Source organism: Panthera pardus, unplaced genomic scaffold (assembly GCF_024362965.1).
Source record: "Panthera pardus isolate Hobbes unplaced genomic scaffold, ASM2436296v1 HiC_scaffold_6, whole genome shotgun sequence".
Classification (NCBI taxonomy): domain Eukaryota; kingdom Metazoa; phylum Chordata; class Mammalia; order Carnivora; family Felidae; genus Panthera; species Panthera pardus.
Genome location: NW_026526991.1, coordinates 3,791,110 through 3,809,147, shown reverse-complemented (window position 1 = coordinate 3,809,147; position 18,038 = coordinate 3,791,110). Strand labels below are relative to the sequence as shown.

The window sequence follows — 18,038 nt, the reverse complement described above, 5'->3', positions numbered from 1 at the left end:
AAAATGCCACCAACGTTCCCAGCGCCCTCGCTGGGTGCCGAAGCTCCCTCCCAGGGGTGCCGGGGGTGGGCGGTTCCCGGTCCGCGCCGTGTCGGTGCCATCCCTCCCCGGGCAGGCGAACTCCAGTGACACGTGTGGTCCCTGCGAAGCGCTCACTCCCATCTCCGCTTCTCCTGGGCAGCCTCACCGCCTGACTGGGGGTGGGGGCGGCCCCGAGTGTGTCTGTGAGTAAACCCCAGGAACTCAAGTGCTGGCCCTTGAAGTTTTTGTCCAGTGTGGAACAGTAACTCAGAGCATGCATTTTGAAACGGACCCTAATGCTGCTCGATGACTTTGATCTCCTACCACAAACTGGAAGCCACCAGCCTTAGGGGCTGCGGAGAGGGCACGTGAACAGCAGCGCCTGGCACACGAAGCTATGATTGCACAATGACTGCAGAAGGCCACAGGCCTCACGAGGCCACCCCGCCCTGGACAACAGGCCACTGCCCTTCGCAACCCCCCACTGGGCACGATGCCTCAAAAGAAGGGGTAGAGATAGTTTATCTAAGGCCACTGTGTGACCGGACACTCGGACCCTCACGTTCCCCGTGCTAACACCACCTGACCGGCGGTCCGGGTAGAGAGTCGTCACTCGCTGAACAGGAGTGCGCAGCTGAGGCAGATCAGAGCCCCCCACCCACCCACCCCCCGCCCCCAGGGTGCCTAGGGTCTCGCCCTCCTGCTCTATCGAGTGGCCTTAGAAGCGGTCTCCCTGCCTCCTGGAAGCCAAGACCGCAATTTTGCACAGTCTAGACCTCAGCCAGACTTGCAAAGCTGCCACCTCCAGCCGCCTCCCTCCGGCTGCCCCACCCCCACCACGCACAAGACTTTGCAGTGCTCCAGGGTCCTCCAGAAAGTCCTGCTCCAGCCTGGGGCAGTGTCCCCATGACCCTGAAAGCAGTCCCCACGCTGCCGGCCTGGCCCCCTCCAGGTCCTGAGCACCTTGGAGCAGGGCCCACCATCTGCTTCCCACCATGTTGCCAGTACTTAGCCCAGCACCCAGTACCCAGCACATAGTACTTCCGGTGTGGGTGGGACAGAATCCAAGCCCATCAAGTACTTGGCCATGGCCAGATGCAGGGAAGGCCCAGCTGGGTCCCAAAAAACTAGGTCCTGGGCCCAGCGGGAGAGTAGGGGTGTGGGACTTCGGGAAGGAAGCAGCTTCCACAAGCCAAGCAGGAATTGTGAACACTGGAAGCCATATGACCCCGGGTTGCCACCTCTGAATGGCGTCTCTGAGCCAGGGATGTCAGAGGGCGCTCCGGAAGATCCTGGTCCTCTTACAGTGGGAAGGCGAAGCAGGGGGAGAACGGGGGCAATGGGGTGGGGGTAAGGGATGCCTCCCCCAGGCCCTGCTTCAGCTGGGAGAGAGAATACTCCGGCTGTTTCCAGAATGAGAGTGTGCCTCACACACCCCTGGGACGGGTGAAGGGGACTGACCCTGCCCGGGAAATGCCCCTTCCCACCCTCTGGGTCTACTACCTTCTCATCTGAGCAGGTTTTGGCCTCAGAGTTCCCACCAGCCTCACTGATGTAACAATTCAGCTTCAATTCCCGCCCCTTCCATTGTTGGAGAAGGAGCGTGAGGCCGGGCATGGTGTGGTCACCCAGGCCTTACGCGGAGGAGCAGAGAGGCTGAGCAAGAGGAAGGGTCTGGTTGGCACGACTCCAGCCTGGTGCGGGTGGCACACAGGTTTGCATCTTTCCTGGAAGGACCTCGGAGTCAGGACTGGAAGGCTTGGGACTGGAGCCACGGGGGGACCTGGCCTGTGGGGGGGGGGGGGGGCGGGGAGGGGGAGGCGGGGAAGGCGCTGGCACAAGGGGAGTCCTGAGAATTCACTCCCTGGGGTCCTCAGCAGGGACGCCTGTGAGGGCGGAAAGAAATTGTGTCCCACTGGATTTCCATCCCCTCGTCTTCCAGAATGAGTTTGAGCAGCTGATGTTCAAGGACAAATGAGGAGGAGGAGGAGGAGGAGGAAGCAGGCCTCCTCCTCGGAGGACAGAGGTACCTCTCGGGTCTAAGCCACCCTCACGCCCCTGAGCTCAGCGGCAGCTCAGTCAACAAGGGAAAGTGCCCACGCCGGAAAGTGGGGCAGGCATGAAGGACATTCATCACTCGGGTGGCCACAAGAGCCAGGAGGTCCAAGGACGAATTTGTAACAAACTTAGGAAGGCGTCTCCAGGCCATTGAACTGGCGGTCAGGGTGAGTAGGAAGCTCTGAAAACAACCCAGCTGCCTCCCCACCCCCAGATGGAAACTCGACAGGCCAAGATCAGGTCAGAACTGAGGACGCTGGGCCCGCCTACCAGGCGAGGGACCACAGCGCCACTGTGGGCAGCCTCGAGGCAGGAGGCAGGGGTGGGGCCCGGGCAGCTACCGGGAACTAGGGTGACTTGGTGCTGGGTCTGAGTGTGTGTGTGTGTGTGTGTGTAAGTGGTGCGTGGTTTTGTGGGTGTGTAAATGTGTGCTGTGATTGCGGGTCAGTGTGTGAACACGTGGGTAGCGTCTGAATGTGTGAGTGGTTCGTGATTGTGGGTTTCTCTGTGTGTCGAGTGAACTAGTGTGAAGGGGACACCAAGAACGTCATCCCCGCCACCACGGACCCTCTGATCACTGTGACCTCCCTAGGGCACTGGGCAAGTGCCAGTAACAAACTTGGGAGGGGGCAGGTAACATATGAGAAGACAAGGGTGTGTTCTGGGACGAGGCTGGGACCACACTAAGGGGTGCGAGCCTAATACGACGGGTGGGTGGCAGAATCAAGTCCAATGACCCCCGGCTTTTCCTCGGAGCCTCTAACAGAGCTGCAGAGTCAGGCTGAGGGGTGGGCGTCTCGTCTCTCCACTAATCTCACCCCACTACCCTGGGGAAGCACCCGAGAGTCCAAGAGGGACAGGACTTCGGCGGTCACCCCTGCACCTGACCTTCCTCGGCTCCTCCTCGTGTCCGCTGGCAGCACGGTCCCCCTGACACGTTGACTCAGGGCAGAGGGCAAAGGCCGGCCTCGGGTCCCTTTAGAAAGAGGGCCCGCGCTGGCTGGGCTCGCAAAACGTGCTGAGCGTCCCATCTGGCCCGTCCTGGGTACCTGGTGTGCCGGAGGAGCCCAGCACGCACTGAGGCGGCCATGGGACTGCTGACCGGGGATGCTCTGGGGCCCCTGGCCATAGCCGTGGCCCTCTTCCTGCTCCTGGTGGACCTTCTGCACAGGCGCAGATTCTGGGCTGCCCGCTTCCCGCCAGGCCCCATGCCGCTGCCGCTGCTGGGCAACCTGCTGCAGATGGACTTCCAGGACACGCTCTTCTACTTCGACCGGGTGAGGGAGGCGGGAGGCGGGAGCAGCAGAGGGGGATGGGGACCCCGCCTAGCGGCGGCGGATGGCGGGTGGGGGGTGAAGCCACAGGCCGCACAAGGAGAGCACAAGGAGACGGCCGAGCGCAGGAGGCAGGGGGTGAGAGGCTGACGGCGGCCGGCCTCCGTGCAGGGCCCGAAGGACGATTGGGATTTTCCAATCAAAGGTCAAAGAGGGCAAAGGCCTGGAGTGGGGTGTGGGCTTGGCAGTGGGTTTGGGATCCAGTCGGGCAGCGCTTAAATTATGTGACCTGGGTCCTTCTGATTACAGCAGGAGGAAAGGTCTTGAGAATCGGGGACGCAGTCTGGTCATGAGCCCCATTTTAAAAATTACTTTATTATTTTATTTTGTGTTATTTTCTATTTTATTTATTGAGAGAGGGCACAAGTGAGCAAAGGGCAGAGAGGGAGAGAGAGTCCCACAAGGGGCAGAGCGAGAAGCGGGGCTCACTCAAATTGGGGCTGGAGCTCACAAAAGGTGAGATCATGACCTGAGCTGAAGTCAGATAGGAGCCCCATTTAAATCAGGAAACCGAGGGTGACATAATTACGGGGACAGTTTCTACTCTTTCGCTGCTGTGGTTTCTTGGGTCTCAGTGCTCACCTCTGTAAACTTCAGTTTCTTCACCTGTAGAACGGGATCCTAACTTGGCCTACTGACAATTTTGGTGACCTTTGCAAAGTCCTAGCTGAGAGGTCTGATCCAGCCTGAGCTCCTCCTCCGTAGACCCTAACCCAGAGTCACTAGGCCAGATATCGCCCGTGCACCAGCGTGCTGCCGGAGGCCTAGGGGTGCCCCAAGGCTAGCGCCATGAGACTGGGGCTACAGCCTGCTGGGGGTGGGGGTGGGGGGGGCGGAACCGGGCTTGACAAACGCCCTCAAACCTCGGCCTGCAGCTGCGGCGCCGCTTCGGGGACGTGTTCAGCCTGCAGCTGGCCTGGACGCCCGTGGTCGTGCTCAACGGCCTGGAGGCCGTGCGCGAGGCCTTGGTCTACCACAGCGAGGACACTGCCGACCGCCCACCTATGCCGATCTACGAGCACCTGGGGTTCGGGCCGCGCTCCCAAGGCAAGCGGAGAAGGGGGGCAGACCGAGGTCCGGCGGGGACTGGGCCAGCAGTGACTCAAGACCCGGCAGGGCTAAGTGGAGGCAGGATCGTGGACATGCAGTGCAGGGAGGAGTCAAAGAATTTGGGAATTTGGAGTGGCCGCAGGTGGAGGAAGGATCTGGTGCCAAGTGCCGGGGTCTGATAGAGGCGGATGAGGACCGGGCCTGACCGAGAAGGGGCGGGCCCAGGGCCGGATCGGTCAAGAAAAGGACGCCTGGGTGGGCGGGAATGAGGGGGAAGGAAGACAGTATGGGCGAGGCAGGGGGCGGACCAGGACTTTTCCCTACGGGGCAGGGGTCAAGGTGGGCAGAGTGATGCCAACACCTGCCCCCAGCAGAGGAGAGCTGGCGGGCAGGCAGAGAGACCAGTCCCCAGCGGCAAGTGGGTGTCAAAGTGGGCGCGATTTAGTGGGCGTGGGGGGGCAAGGTTTGTGGGGGCGGGCAGGGGGCCGGCCTGTGAACGGGGGCAGGGGCGGGGCCTTGCCAAGGGGGCGTGGCCGAGTGCCCTGGGCGGCCTCGCCAAGCCACGCCCACCGCCCCGCCCCGTCCCGCCCCAGGGGTGTTCCTGGCGCGCTACGGGCGCGAGTGGCGCGAGCAGCGGCGCTTCGCCTTGTCCACCCTGCGCAACTTCGGCCTGGGCAAGAAGTCACTGGAGCAGTGGGTGACCGAGGAGGCGTCGTGCCTCTGTGCAGCCTTCGCCGACCATGCCGGTGCGTTTGGGGGCTGAGGGGCACAGGAGACAGGGACGGAGGGGCTGGGGAAGAGATGCAGGAGACCCCCTGACCCGCACCGTCCCCTCTCAGGACGCCCTTTTAGCCCCAGGGCCCTTCTGAATAAAGCTGTGAGCAACGTGATCGCTTCCCTCACCTACGGGCGCCGCTTCGAGTACGACGACCCGCGCCTCCACAAGCTGATAGACCGAGCACTGAAGGGACTGCAGGAGGACAGCGGCTTCGCGCGTGAGGTGCGGGGCGGGGGCGCCAAGGAGCCCCGCAGGGCGAGCTGCGTGGAGGCGGCCTCCGCCCTAAAACGCGCCTCCCGGAGGAGGGCGTGGGGGAGGAGGGGGAGGGGGAGTACGGAGGGGCCTGGGAGAAAAGGCATTCCAAGACAAAGGGTCTGGAGAAGGTGGGGAGATCGCAGGCCCGGAGCCGGGGAGGGCGGGCCCAGGGTCCAGGAGCCCAGGAGAGGGCCCGGGGAAGGAATCTGTACCTGCTTCATTGGAAGCCACTAGAGCCCATGAGATCTAGGGCCCCGAGCCAGGAAAGAGGATCAAGGCCCGAACTTAGGGAGGAGCCACTGCAATGGTGGGGACACCCGGGAGGTGGCAGGGACCTGGCTGATGGAAGTGAACACCTGAGCACAGGAAGGTCCCCCATCTGTGGCCCTCCCAGGCCCTGAACTCCATCCCTGTGCTCCTGCACATCCCGGGAGTGGCTGACAAGGTCTTCTCAAACCAGAAAGCCTTAATGACCCTCCTGAATGAACTAGTCCAGGAACACAGGATCACCCGGGACCCAACCCAGCCACCCCGAGACCTGACTGACGCCTTCCTGGATGAAATAGAAAAGGTGAGGTGTCGGGGACAGTGGTGGTGGTTTGAGAATCCCATGAACCCAGGCCCAGGAAGGTGGGGCCTGGACATCACCCAGTGATCAGTGATGGGTGGCAGGGTGGGAGGCCATCTGGGGGCTTCTTCCCTCTGGCCCGGCTCACCCTCTTGGCACGGCCCAGGCTAGGGGGAACCCCGAGAGCAGCTTCAATGATGAGAACATGCTCATGGTGACAGCCGACCTGTTTCTTGCTGGGATGCTGTCCACCTCAGCCACGCTGGCCTGGGCCCTCCTGCTCATGATCTTGCACCCGGACGTGCAGCGTGAGTTCAGCCTGGGGCCCGGATGGATGGATGAGGGAGGAGAGGAACCAGCCGGGACCCCTTAAGCTTGCTCTAGCCCCCCGATAGCTCTGAGCGGAAGCTGGGCCCTGGGCCCTTCCGTAGAGTCAGGCAGAGGTCGGAGCCCAGACCTCAGGGTTCTGACCACTATGGGGATGCTTGGCTGTCTAGGACGCGTCCAACGGGAGATAGATGAAGTGTTAGGGCCGGAGCAGCGACCAGCGATGGCGGACCAGACCCGCATTGCCCTTCACCATGGCCGTGATGCACGAGGTGCAGCGCTTTGGGGGACCTCGTCCCACTGGGCATGCCCCACATGACATCCCGAGACATTGAAGTACAGGGCTTTCTCATCCCCAAGGTAGGTCTGCAGCCCTCTGCACCCATGCTCAGCACCACCCAGCATGGCCAATGCCAGGTAAGGGCGGGGACCCAAGGCACCCAATCCTCATTTCTGCAAGCACCGACTATCCCAGCCTAGGTGGATGTGGGGGATGGGAGCAGAGGCAGGGCCGGCCTCTCTCTTCAGAGCCCCCGAGTCAGGTGGGGAAGACAGACCGAAATGTTGCACGGGGTTTTGGAGGAGCCTGTGCACAGGGACAGGTGGCAGCGTGGACCCCCGTGGGTGGTGAGTCACTTGGCCTGCCATGGGGACAAAGGAGGTGCTGAGAAGCTTCTTGGGCCACGGGGTTATTTGAAAGAGTCCCATGTGTGCCAGGCAGAGCGTGCACCCATGCGTGTTCGGTGGCAGGGGTCTGGGCGTCCCATAGCCTAGACCCCACCCATGCCAGGCGTCTCCTGCCAGGGGACAACACTTATCACCAACCTATCGTCAGTGCTGAAGGACAAGACGGTCTGGAAGAAGCCCTTCCGTTTCCACCCCGAGCACTTCCTGGATGCCCAGGGCCAATTCGTCAAGCAGGAGGCCTTCATGCCCTTCTCTGCAGGTACCTGCGGTGCCCAACTCACTGACCCCTCCCAAGGGAGTCTCGGAGGATGGAGCCCAGGCCCCCAGGCTCACTGAGCACCCCCATACCCACCCGCAGGCCGCCGCATATGCCTCGGGGAGCCCCTGGCCCGCATGGAGTTCTTCCTCTTCTTCACCTGTCTGCTACAGCGCTTCAGCTTTTCCGTGCCTGTGGGGCAACCCCGGCCCAGCGACCATGGTGTCTTTTCCCTCCTGATGATCCCACCCCCCTACCAGCTCTGTGCCACGCCCCGCTAGGAGGAGGAACCAGCCCCCCACCTGGCTCCTCGGCAGGGGCCCTGATACGCAATAAACCAATTTGGCGGTTCCATCCTGGCTTCCGAGTCCCCTCGGGCCGCCTGACCAGCCCCTGGCGGTGATGGGGCCTCAGCATCCTCCCCAGGGCCAGCCCCTACCCCTGCCTTATCCATCCTTGCCTTGCATTTGATCCCATTCGAGAGACGGGTATACCGAGGGCCAGAAGATGACAAGCTTACACCCTACTCACCCAGAGACCCAACATCGGCCACTCTGGTTAGTGGCAATGTCTAAGGTCCTGGCCCGTGCCAGGAAGAGCGAGAACAAGCTGCTGAGAGATCTCACCCAGGCCCCGGGTGGGTGGGGGGGGGGGGGGGAGGACCCCACTCGGCCTGGACACCCCCACCTCAGGTCCAACACCGCCCACCCCACACCACAGGCCAGCAGCTCAGCAGCACCTTCAACCCTTCTGCCCCGCTTCATCTACAACACCCCTGAAGGTGAGGCACTCAGGGAGGGCCAGGAGGGATGTGCCAGGTTAACACCTGGGGGCTCGGTCCTCAGGTGCCAGAGCTTTCCCTGCAAAGCCTAATGGCCGCCCAGAAGTGAGCCACCTCCCTGAGCCTTTCAGTCACCCCAAACTAGGATGGGCCCCGTTCCCTAGCCCCTCGGAAATGCTCGCGTTCAGTCACCTGCTCAGGACTTGCCATTCATGGCCAGGCTGGAGCAGGAAGACACTCGTTTGGCTCCAGCCCAGGGCACAGTCCTCTGAGCGGCTGGGTCAGGCTGAGCTCTTGGGAGACTTGGCCAGGGGTAGGCAGGGAGACCTGTGGGCCACAGGCATGCCCTAGGGACGGGGGTCAACCTTGGACCCACGTGACAATGGGATGGTCGGAGGGCGAGGAGGCCATGTGGAGACCCTGGAGGAGGACACCTGCCTTTCACCCTTGCTCTGCCAGGATACTGTGTGACCCTGGGCCAGTCCCTCCCCTGCCCCGGGCTTCTGTTTCCCCTTCAGCCAATGAGCTGCTGGCGTCAGATGGCTGCCGGGTCCTGTCTTCCTGCTCTGACTTCTCGGGCTGTGACCCTGTTAGCCTGGAGCCGTGGCCAGGAGCAGGACTGCTGTGCCCCCCTCCGTGCCCACCCCCACAACCGGCGGGTTCTGGACTGCGCACCTGGGGAGCACCTGAGGGTTTCTGACAATGGGATGCTTTGCCAAGTCTTGCGCAGACCCCCTTGGTGCATTTAGGGAACAGCTTGGGGACACAGACACTCAGGTCAGAAGCGCCCCCTCCCCCAGGCTTCTTTTACCAGAGGACACGCACACCCAACGGCATCCCTGACAGAGGGTCCCACCAGCACCTTCTAAATGCCTTCATGACATGGAGCCGCCCGGCTCTCAAGCACTCAGGGGACTTGGTCTGTCCCCTGGCACTGAGTCAGAGGGTCTGTTCAGAGCATCTGCCGTTGTGTCAGGGCTCAGTGGCAGGAGGTGGTGCTCCTGCAGCTTGTCAGGACAGGGACTGTGGACAGGGTCTCACTGGGTTTTTGAAGACACGAAGCCTCTGAAAGGAGGCAGCTGGGTCTGCAGAAGCAGTAACTGCGGATTTATTGGATACTTTGTCATTCGTGGTTCTGTGTCTTCCGGGTGTCAGGGGCTGGGAACCAGCCCAGCCAGAGCCTCCTCAGGAGCCGGGGGACCCAGGCCCCAGGACTTTCCTCCTCACTCGCCACCTCAGAGGCCTCTGGAAAGTACAAACAGGCATGCCTGTGGGTCCCTTGCTGGGAGGACCTTTCCCCAGAGCCAGGGCGCCCTCTGATGCTGGGGGGACAGGCTCAGGAAAGGCGGGCCGTTCCCCCAGCCCGAGGGGAGTGGCTTCAAGCTCCCGGCTACCAGGAAGGAAGCAGGAGGCAGGGGAGACATTAGGGGGGACGCGGCATCTGGACACCTGGGCTTCTTCCCTCCCCTCCCCACCCAGGGCAGGAGGTCTGAGAGGAGTGATCTGTGACCCCTGCAGGGTCGCCGCGATCAGGGAGGGAGGCAGTCCTGCATCGGGGTGGGGCCAGAAGTGTATATTGCCATCTCCTTACAGACCTTTTTATTTGCCTGGGAAGAAAGAAAGGACACAGTGGTGGGATGAGACAGGTTCTACCCTACACAAATGGGGAAAGTAAGGCCTCACTTCGCAGGAAGTCAGGAGAGGCAGGGTTCAGACCCGCTCCGCTCACACCAGGAGTGCGGCTCTTTGCGCCACTGGGACGCGGTTCGGCCCAGTGGTCCTGGGGGTGCCCCGTGCCCCCAGTACTGCCCTCTCCCTCACGGCCCCCACCCTGCCGGGCTCTGGGGCTTCTCAGCGGGGCCCACGCTGGGGCTGTTCCCTCCCAGTCTGGGATCCCCGCCACCTCTTCCTCCTCAGCCGTCTCCCTCCTGGCAGGAATGGAGCTGGCTGCTTCCGCCCCTGGGGCCCTCCCCTCCCCCTCACGCTGAGCCAAGATGTCAGGATCCTCCTTCGCGGCCTCATTCAGTCCTCCAGTTGCCTTGGGGGTCATGGCCTGCAGGGAGGGTCAGGAGGGTAGAGGTGGGCAGAAAGGCCCTCCGAATGCCTCCTCCCTCCCCGTTCTCTACACCCGGAGCGTGTGTAGTTCTTTGCCTTTCCAAGGAAGTCCTTCCCTGCTCAGTGAGTGGGGAGTTTCCTGGGGGGCGGGGGGGGGGTGCCACTACCCCTGGGATTCCCCTGCCACGAGCTGGGGTGTCTCTGCGCCTCATGGAGCTCTGACAGGAGCCAGCCTCACTTACCTCGGAGGCTTGCTTCTTCCCACTCCTGACTCTGCGTCTCTACAGAGGAAAACAGAAGTGACTCACAGCTGCGAGGGGCTGGGAGTCCTTCCCCGCCTGGCCCATCCTCTCTCACTGAACCTACCAAGGACGCCCAGGACAGCCACCCCATCCCAGGGGAAGAGGGGTCCCCAGCCCTCACCTGAGTGGTCACAGGGTAGCACTTATCCATCAGCCCCCACACTGGCCTTAAGGTCTCCCCTACGGGCTGCGTGGGAAGGAGGGAGAGGAGGGAGGCAAGGCTGAGGTGACGTCTAAGGCCACCTCAGCTACACTGTCGATGTCTGCATGCACAGACACCTAAAAAACTACCAGTAATTTGAGAAAAAGTTCAAACAATAATGGGTAACTTTGCATTCATGAAATAAGAATGGGCTGTAAAACAGAAATGTTCAAAAAACCTCTAACTCTTGCACACAAAAGTATGATATAATAATGGGAATGAAAAATCCAATCCAAGTGTAGAAGGTAAAGTTGGAAAAAAAAATTTTTTTTTTTTCCCAGAAAGAACAGAGAGGAGATCAGGAGCTCCCACAGCTAAATCACAGATTTTTCTGAGAGAGGGAACAGGGACCACAGACTGAGGTGGCAGGGGAGAGATACCAAATGAATACACCCCTTTTTTATCAAGACAATTTCCCAAAGGTGAGGGACAGGAGTTTCCAGAAGAGAAGGAATCACCAAGTACCTAGGACAATGGATGATGGAGACCCACCCCCAGAGCCTTCCATCAATACATTTGAGAGCACTGAGGACAAGGAACCCCCAAACTTCCAGAAATATAAAGAAAAAAAGGTCTGTTTTGGGAATTCAACTTTCGTCAGACTTTCCTTTGAAAGTCGTTGAAGCCAGAAGACAATGAGGATCTTCAAGCCCTATGAGAAAAAATACTTCTAGTCTAGAATTCTGTATCTGTCCAAACTCTTGGTCGAATATGAGTTAAGACTGTTTCAGATATGTGAGATCTAAAGACGCCCCCCTCCGGACGCAGGGGTTCTCCTAGAGGTTGGGTCCCACCCAAATGAAGGAGTGATGTGGGCTCCCCAACATGGGAGAAGTGGAGTGCTCCCCAGACCCATGAGAAAGGGAGGTCCCGGGGACAGCTCAGCGGTGAACATCGTGAAGGGTTGTCCTGTCCGTACGGAAATAGGAGGAGGGAGGGCTCCATGAGCTATGGCTCCACGAAAACCATCATATTGATAAAGCACCTAATTTTTTCTAAATGTATTGCAAGGAGACTGATTTTTTGGCAGACAGCTTGGATAAGTTGTAGGTAGAAAACTAAAAAAGAGGCAAGACCAAAAATCGCACACGAAGAGCGGCCACGGCATACTATTCCTGGCTCCGCTAGGAATATTATTTTCATAGTTTAAAAATGTAAACCCTCAATATTGGTCTAATAAAAATTCTGATATACACCCACTGGCATGGCTAAAAACCAATGGCAAGTGCTGGGGAGGATGTGGGACAACCGGTATCTCGCATTCGGGGCTGGTGTGAGCGCAGAACGGCAGCAACCGCTCTGGAAAAGTCCCGGTTTTCTTGCGGGACTAAACGCACACTTAGCCACACGCCCCACCACTCGGGGGCCAGGTGTTTCCCGAAGCGGAAGGAGAACCTAGGTCGACACAAAACCTGTAGACAAATATTTAGTGCGGTTTTATTTGTAACTGTCCCAAAGTAGAAACACCCAAATAGCTCAAAGTGGTGCGTGGACAAACTGCGGCCCATCCCCACGAAGGACGCCTGCTCCGCCGCAAGGCACAAACTACTGCTGCGCATGCGCCCAGGGAGGCCTCAGGCGCACCCAGCGCAGCGAGGGACCAGAAGCGCAGCCGCATCGGGGATGCCTCCACTTCCGGGACAATCTTGCCAAGGCAGCAGTATGGGACCGGAAAACTCTTCAGTGGGGCGGGGCGGGGCAGTGGGGAAGGACTGGCTGCCCGTGAGTACGGAGGGACTGTCAGAAGGGATGGAACTGTTCTGGTTTGGGCTGTGGTGCTGCTTACACAGCTGGGTATGCCTAAGGGGCCACTGGGGCGCCTGGGTGGCCCAGTCGGTTAAGCCTCCGACTTTGGCTCGGGTCATGAGCTCACCGTTCGTTCGTGAGTTAGAGCACCGCACAGCTCAGAGCCTGGAGCCGGCTTTGTATTGTGTGTGTGTTTCTCTCTCTGCCCCTCCCCCACTTATGATCTGTCTCTCTCTCTCTGTCTCTCTCTCAAAATAAACATTTAAAAAATTAAAAAAAAAAAAAAAAAGAAAGAAAAAGAAAAAAGAGCCCACTGCCGTGGTGGGGGGCTTAAAAGCCAAAATGATATAAAAACAGCAAAACAGCAATGTTACTTAAAGGATTTTAACAAGCGAAAATGTCATTACTCAAATTAAACATTTTACAACCCCAAAACAAGGCTATCGCTGTCTACACTGGAAGGCTGGGGGAGGTGAAGGGCTGGAGGGGCAGTAAATGTGCAGTTGTTACGAGAGCTACATCCTCAGCTTCCACTGTAGGAATTCATTGGCTAATGTTTATTTTTATTTTTGAGAGCGAGAGAGAGAGAGAGCGAGTGGAGGAGGGGCAGAGAAAGAGGGACAGAGAGAATCCCAAGCAGGCTCTACACTGCCCCGACTTGGAGCTCCATCTCACAAACCACGAGATCACGGCCTGAGCCGAAATCAACGGTTGGAGGCTTACCCCTATGAGCCGCCAGGTGCCGTGACAATACATTTTTAAATGGAAATTTGACCGGTTGCTTTAAGAATCAGCAACAACAAAGAAAGGAGGTGCAGTCGGATTCAGTGGTCTCCAAGGCACCTGCCAACATGGGCCTTCTTAGGGTCTCCCCACCCCTGAATGGTCACCCCCAGAAGGTGTAGCACATACTTCTCAGAGTTCCTGGGCCACCGATAACCTTGTTTCTGTGGGATTCTCCTCTTCCCAACAGCGCTGTGCAGAGAACAGGAGGCCCCCAGAGATCAGGCATGTGGCTCTGTACTATCACTTGGGCAACCTGGACCTAGTCCCTCCGGGGGCCTGTTTCCCGTCTGCGTAAAGTGGGAGCTGCTGGTCGCCGTGAGGCTCAAATGACATAACAGATGGACAGCACGTAATCTAGCACGTGGCCCTGGGTGTGCGCCCAGCACCCATGTGCGTTCTTCTGACCCAGGGCTGGGAGCAGGGGCTTCGGCCATAGGTTCTCGGATCTGGGACATGGAGGAGAGTATGCAACCCCAGGCAGGTGTCCTGCCCCGCCACCACCTCATCCACCCAGGGGCGCTGAACCACATTCCACGGCTACTCGCATGAATGGGGGCTCATCTGTTCCTTTTGGATGGTGGAGGCCACTGCCACAGAGGCCCGGGGTGACCGGCCAGCCAGCCCGTGGGGGGTGGGGCCTCTGTTTTAACACTTTGCCAGACACACAGCAAATTTCTGCAGAGCCCTCGCATGCACACACATACACACACACGGTCAGTCAACAATTGAGGTCAAGGAGCGTGACCCCTGTTCAGGCTACAGTGAGACCATCCCAGCCTCTAGGCCCCCGAGGTGCCTACCTGTGAGGATTCCCCAGCGATCTCATGGTCCGGGACTGGCTTCCCCACAGACTCCTGAAGATAGTAGTACACCACTCCTGAGGGCGGGCGGAGAAAGACCAGTTAAAACATTTAAAAGAGTGACGTAATCACTTTAAAATGTCAGTATTTACAATATACCAGAAACCATAGGCTTTTAAACCGAACTTCTAATGAAAGATGGTAGGCAGTAAAATGCATGCAGGATGTATGATTTCTCGAAAGGCGTGCAAGCAAAAATTGGAAGATGGCTGCTGTGATCGTATGGGTTTTGGTTCCCGGATTTTCTGGGGAGCGTGGAGGCATGGGTTTTAGAAGCAAACGTGGGTTCAAATCCTAGCTTAACTACGAAGGGCAGAAAGAAGGGAAGGGAAGAAAGGGGACAGAAGGGCAGCCTTGACTCTGAGCTGCACGGCCAGTCCCTGGGAGCTGGGCGGCCTTGGAGGGGCCCTTAGGAGCCCCGGTAGGCGGTCGGAGGTGGGGGTGGCCCTGAGGCGGGAACCAGCTTCCCAGCTCCTGCCGTCACCCACTCCCAGGCTCCTACCTGCAAGAACGAAGACCTGTACTATGTACAGGGACTTGTAGAGCCTGGAAGGAAAGCAGAGTTGAGTGTAAGGCTGGGGTGTTGTCTCATGCCCTCGCTGGTGGGTGGGTACCGGCTTTCCTCCCAACCCGAACCCCAGGACCACATCCACCAGAGCGTGTCCAACACTGTGGGTGAGTAAATCCTTCAGCTGTAACAGGGCCCAGCCTGGGCTTTCTGCTGCCCCGCAGGCAAGGCTCAGTGCCTCTGCCAACTTTGACAGCCAGCCTTGGAGCCTGGAGCACATTCCCTTCTCCTTTCCTCTTGTACTTGTTCCACGGGTCCGCCTTGCCTTCCCAGCCAGAGAGCAAGGACCCAGCGTTGGCTGGGCATTCATCGTTGCTCATTCAGCGCTGGGTCAGCTCTTCTCCCTGAAGTCCTCCGAAGCTCCCCCTACTCTGGACAGATCCCACAATCCAGATCAGAAATAGTATCCCCGTGACTCACCCTCCTCTTCTGGGACCCCTCCCTTGGGAGAAGCAGAGCATCTTGATGCTGCCAGGACACTGGCTCCCAGTGTGTGTGTGTGTGTGTGTGTGTGTGTGTGTGTGCACGCACACAAGCATACACACACACACACACACACACAGAGGCATGTCCCCCACGTGCCAGGACCAGGCCCTCCACCCCAACCCTGAGTCCCAGGGGTACTGTAACAGTCAAGGAAAAGGGAAGAGAGAACCCTATTTTCCTTCCTCTTAGACCCGGGGGCAGGGGGTCCCCCTTCCTGGCCATTGGAGGCCCTGGAACAGGGCCCGCTGAAACCTCACCTCTCTCTCTGACAGCATAGTCCAAACACCATTTTCAGCCTAAGAAGAAAAGATGGTCAGCGGTCAATGCGTCACGCAGACCGGGGATCCCAGCGTTCCTTTACCTGGTGGCTTGTGGGGACTGCAGTGGGCCAGAGGCAGTGGGGGGAATGGCAAGGACATCTGCCCACAGGGCTCAGCCCGGGGACGGCCTGCAGGTCACAGCCGGAAGCCAAACTCAGGATGGAGTGGGCTAGCGATGGGAGCTTGGAAAACACTCAGGGATTCCTCCCAAGACCTCAGAGCCCCAAGCAAAAGCTGGTTTCAACACCCTCAGAGCTGGAAAGGCAGCTCCCAGAGAATCGGGATGGGAAAAGGGGGTTGGGAGAGGAGTAAGGAAAAAGGTATCGCTCTACTGAACATTTGGTAAAAAATGACCCCAGATGTAGGTGGCTAATTATTTCAGAAATGCTGCATAACGGAAACTACTCAAAAGTATTGGTAGCTTTTAATCACTATTATTTACTAGTATAATTTAGGAGTCCTGGGGGTATCCCTGGCCTCTTCAAAATACCCTCTCTGACTGGAATCCCACCACCGTGGCCGATTCCATACGAACCACCACCACTGTGCAGTCAAGGTCTCCACTGCGGAGCTGGACCCAGTGTGGCCTGGAGCCTCTGCTTCCCAGGGAGCTCCCTACTCTCACCAGGGACTGTTTCGGAATCTCCCTTTAAACCTCGACCCCCACTCCGCCTTCCCCACTTTCAGCAGAGAACACAGACACCCCCACATGGGCGTTCCCTCAACTCTCTGCCGCCTCTCTGCTCCCAGGCCGTTTTATCCTCAGGAACGCGGCTGCCCTCCACTCTCTGGGCCCAGCCCCACTGTGTGCTCCACGCCATCCGGTCTTCTCACAGCCCGGGGGTTTGGGGTCCCCTCTCTCACTGGTATATTCAGCCTTTCCTTCTCTACTGGCTCCTAATCAGCATTTCACACATCACTCATGTGTCCCATTAAAAAAAGGCCTTCTCGAGGCGCCTGGGTGGCTCGGTCGGTTAAGCGTCCGACTTCAGCTCAGGTCGTGGTCTGACAGTCCGTGAGTTCGAGCCCCGCGTCCGGCTCTGTGCTGACAGCTCGGAGCCTGGAGCCTGCTTCGGATTCTGCGTCTCCTCCTCTCTCTGGCCCTCCCCTGCTCATGCTCTGTCTCTCTCTCTCTGTCTCAAAAATAAATAAAAACATTAAAAAAAGAATTTTTGAAAAAGGCCTTCTCCCTTGAACAGATCCCTTCCCAGCTACCATTGTAATGGCGCCCTATCCTTCACACCGGCCCTCGGGCCGTCTGCAGGGAGCGTCTTCACTCCTCCCCTCGGTCCACGGCTGCTTCAGCGTGGTCCTGTCCCCGCAAACCTCCAAAACCTCTCTCGCCAAGGTCACCAACAGCGCTGAGCCACCAAAGCCAGTGGGCCTTTTCCAGGCGTGGCTGACTTCAGCTCTCCGCAGGTCACTGCGGTGCCTCCCTTGTCCGGAGTCACCTTCTCTGAGAAAAGCGCCGGCAACATATTCAGCAGGAAGCTTTCTAGTCATTTCTAACCTGGCGTGAGCAAAGTTATCAGGCTTTCTCTGAGAGGCGGTTTGGGGGCGGAGAGGAGAGTAAATGAGTCCTGAGGGAGAGAAGAGGGAGAAGGGGAAGGCCAGGCAGGAAGGGCTGCGGGGACGGTGAGCTGAGAGTCGCGAAGACAACTTCCACCTGCTCCGGCGCGTTACTGAGGGCCGCCCTCCGAGCCGCCTCACCACGGCGGCCCACCTTGATGTCAGCGATTCGCAGAGTGCCCTTCGACCCGTTCAGTGTCCAGGCGGCCCACTCACCTCCCTCTGGCTCCAGGACCGAGCCCGTGAAGGGCACTGCAGCCCGGCTCAGTGTGGGGGGGCCGGGGCGCGGCCCCTCCCTTTTGCAAGGAGAGTGCTGTCTGTGTGTGACATCACGTCCCAGGGGGCTTTATGACAGGACAGCCTCTCCACCCGTGGCCAGAACAGCTGGTCAGTTGCCTCAGGGCGGCTTTAACCCCCTGCAAAGGTCAGAGGCGGGACCTTTGGAGCTGTCTCTTCAGTTCCATTCAAGGCCACCACCGCTGCCTGAGCCCCTACGATGTGTCAAGTTACGAGCCGAGAGAGCCCCGTAGGGACTCAAAGACACAAAGGTGTGTAAGGCTCAGTCTTGTCACGTAACCCAAGAGGATGTTTTCTGCATCAGACACAGGAACACAGCCTAACCATTTCTGACTGTCATCCATTCGTCCATTCATTCAACCAGGGTCCGCCGGGCCTCCGTGTGGGGCCGGGAAAAATGTGGAGGGGATAGAAAGGCAAACAGGACACAGAGCCTGCCTTCGAGGAGCTTGACAACACCAAATAGACATATTCTGATTCAAGACAGTAACTTTTACCCTCCCCAAATTACTATGAATGTAACTAAGTAATAATGACAGAAGTGTGGGTAAAACTGAGGAATGCTTAGGGGCACGTGGGTGGCTCAGCCCGTTAAGCATCTGACTCTCGATTTCGGCTCAGGTCATGATCTCACAATTCGTGAGATCGAGCCCCATGAGGGGCTCTGTGCTCACAGCACGGAGCCTGCTTGGGATCCTGACTCCCTCTTTCTCTCCCTCTCTCTGCCCCTCC

General features: G+C 58.8%; 2 protein-coding genes across 2 annotated transcripts; one reads left to right on the top strand and one right to left on the bottom strand.

Moving 5' to 3' along the window:
• The first annotated feature begins 3,075 nt into the window (after window positions 1-3,075).
• Window positions 3,076-7,688, top strand: CYP2D6 (cytochrome P450 family 2 subfamily D member 6). The gene is given in 11 exon segments (XM_019447068.2): window positions 3,076-3,356; window positions 4,289-4,460; window positions 5,057-5,209; window positions 5,303-5,463; window positions 5,891-6,067; window positions 6,231-6,372; window positions 6,562-6,632; window positions 6,634-6,675; window positions 6,677-6,751; window positions 7,196-7,337; window positions 7,437-7,688. Coding segments are annotated over 11 exon segments (1,503 nt in total). The 5' UTR covers window positions 3,076-3,167; the 3' UTR covers window positions 7,616-7,688.
• A 2,081-nt stretch (window positions 7,689-9,769) lies between these two features.
• Window positions 9,770-17,326, bottom strand: LOC109265657 (uncharacterized). Its single transcript, XM_019447070.2, has 7 exons — window positions 17,226-17,326; window positions 15,378-15,416; window positions 14,569-14,612; window positions 14,007-14,083; window positions 10,594-10,659; window positions 10,413-10,451; window positions 9,770-10,168 (listed from the first exon to the last, which is right to left on the bottom strand). The coding sequence occupies exons 2-7, from the start codon at window positions 15,407-15,409 to the stop codon at window positions 9,770-9,772; spliced, it is 657 nt and encodes a 218-aa protein (XP_019302615.2). The 5' UTR covers window positions 15,410-15,416; window positions 17,226-17,326.
• Between the last annotated feature and the right edge of the window lie 712 nt (window positions 17,327-18,038).

Coding starts and splice junctions, on each gene's coding strand:
- LOC109265657 (XM_019447070.2), bottom strand. CDS start 15,409: ATGGTGTTTGGACTATGCTGTCAGAGAGAGAG. Junction 14,613..15,377: donor CTATGCTGTCAGAGAGAGAG/GTGAGGTTTCAG, acceptor CTTTCCTTCCAG/GCTCTACAAGTCCCTGTACA. Junction 10,452..10,593: donor GCTACCCTGTGACCACTCAG/GTGAGGGCTGGG, acceptor TTTCCTCTGTAG/AGACGCAGAGTCAGGAGTGG.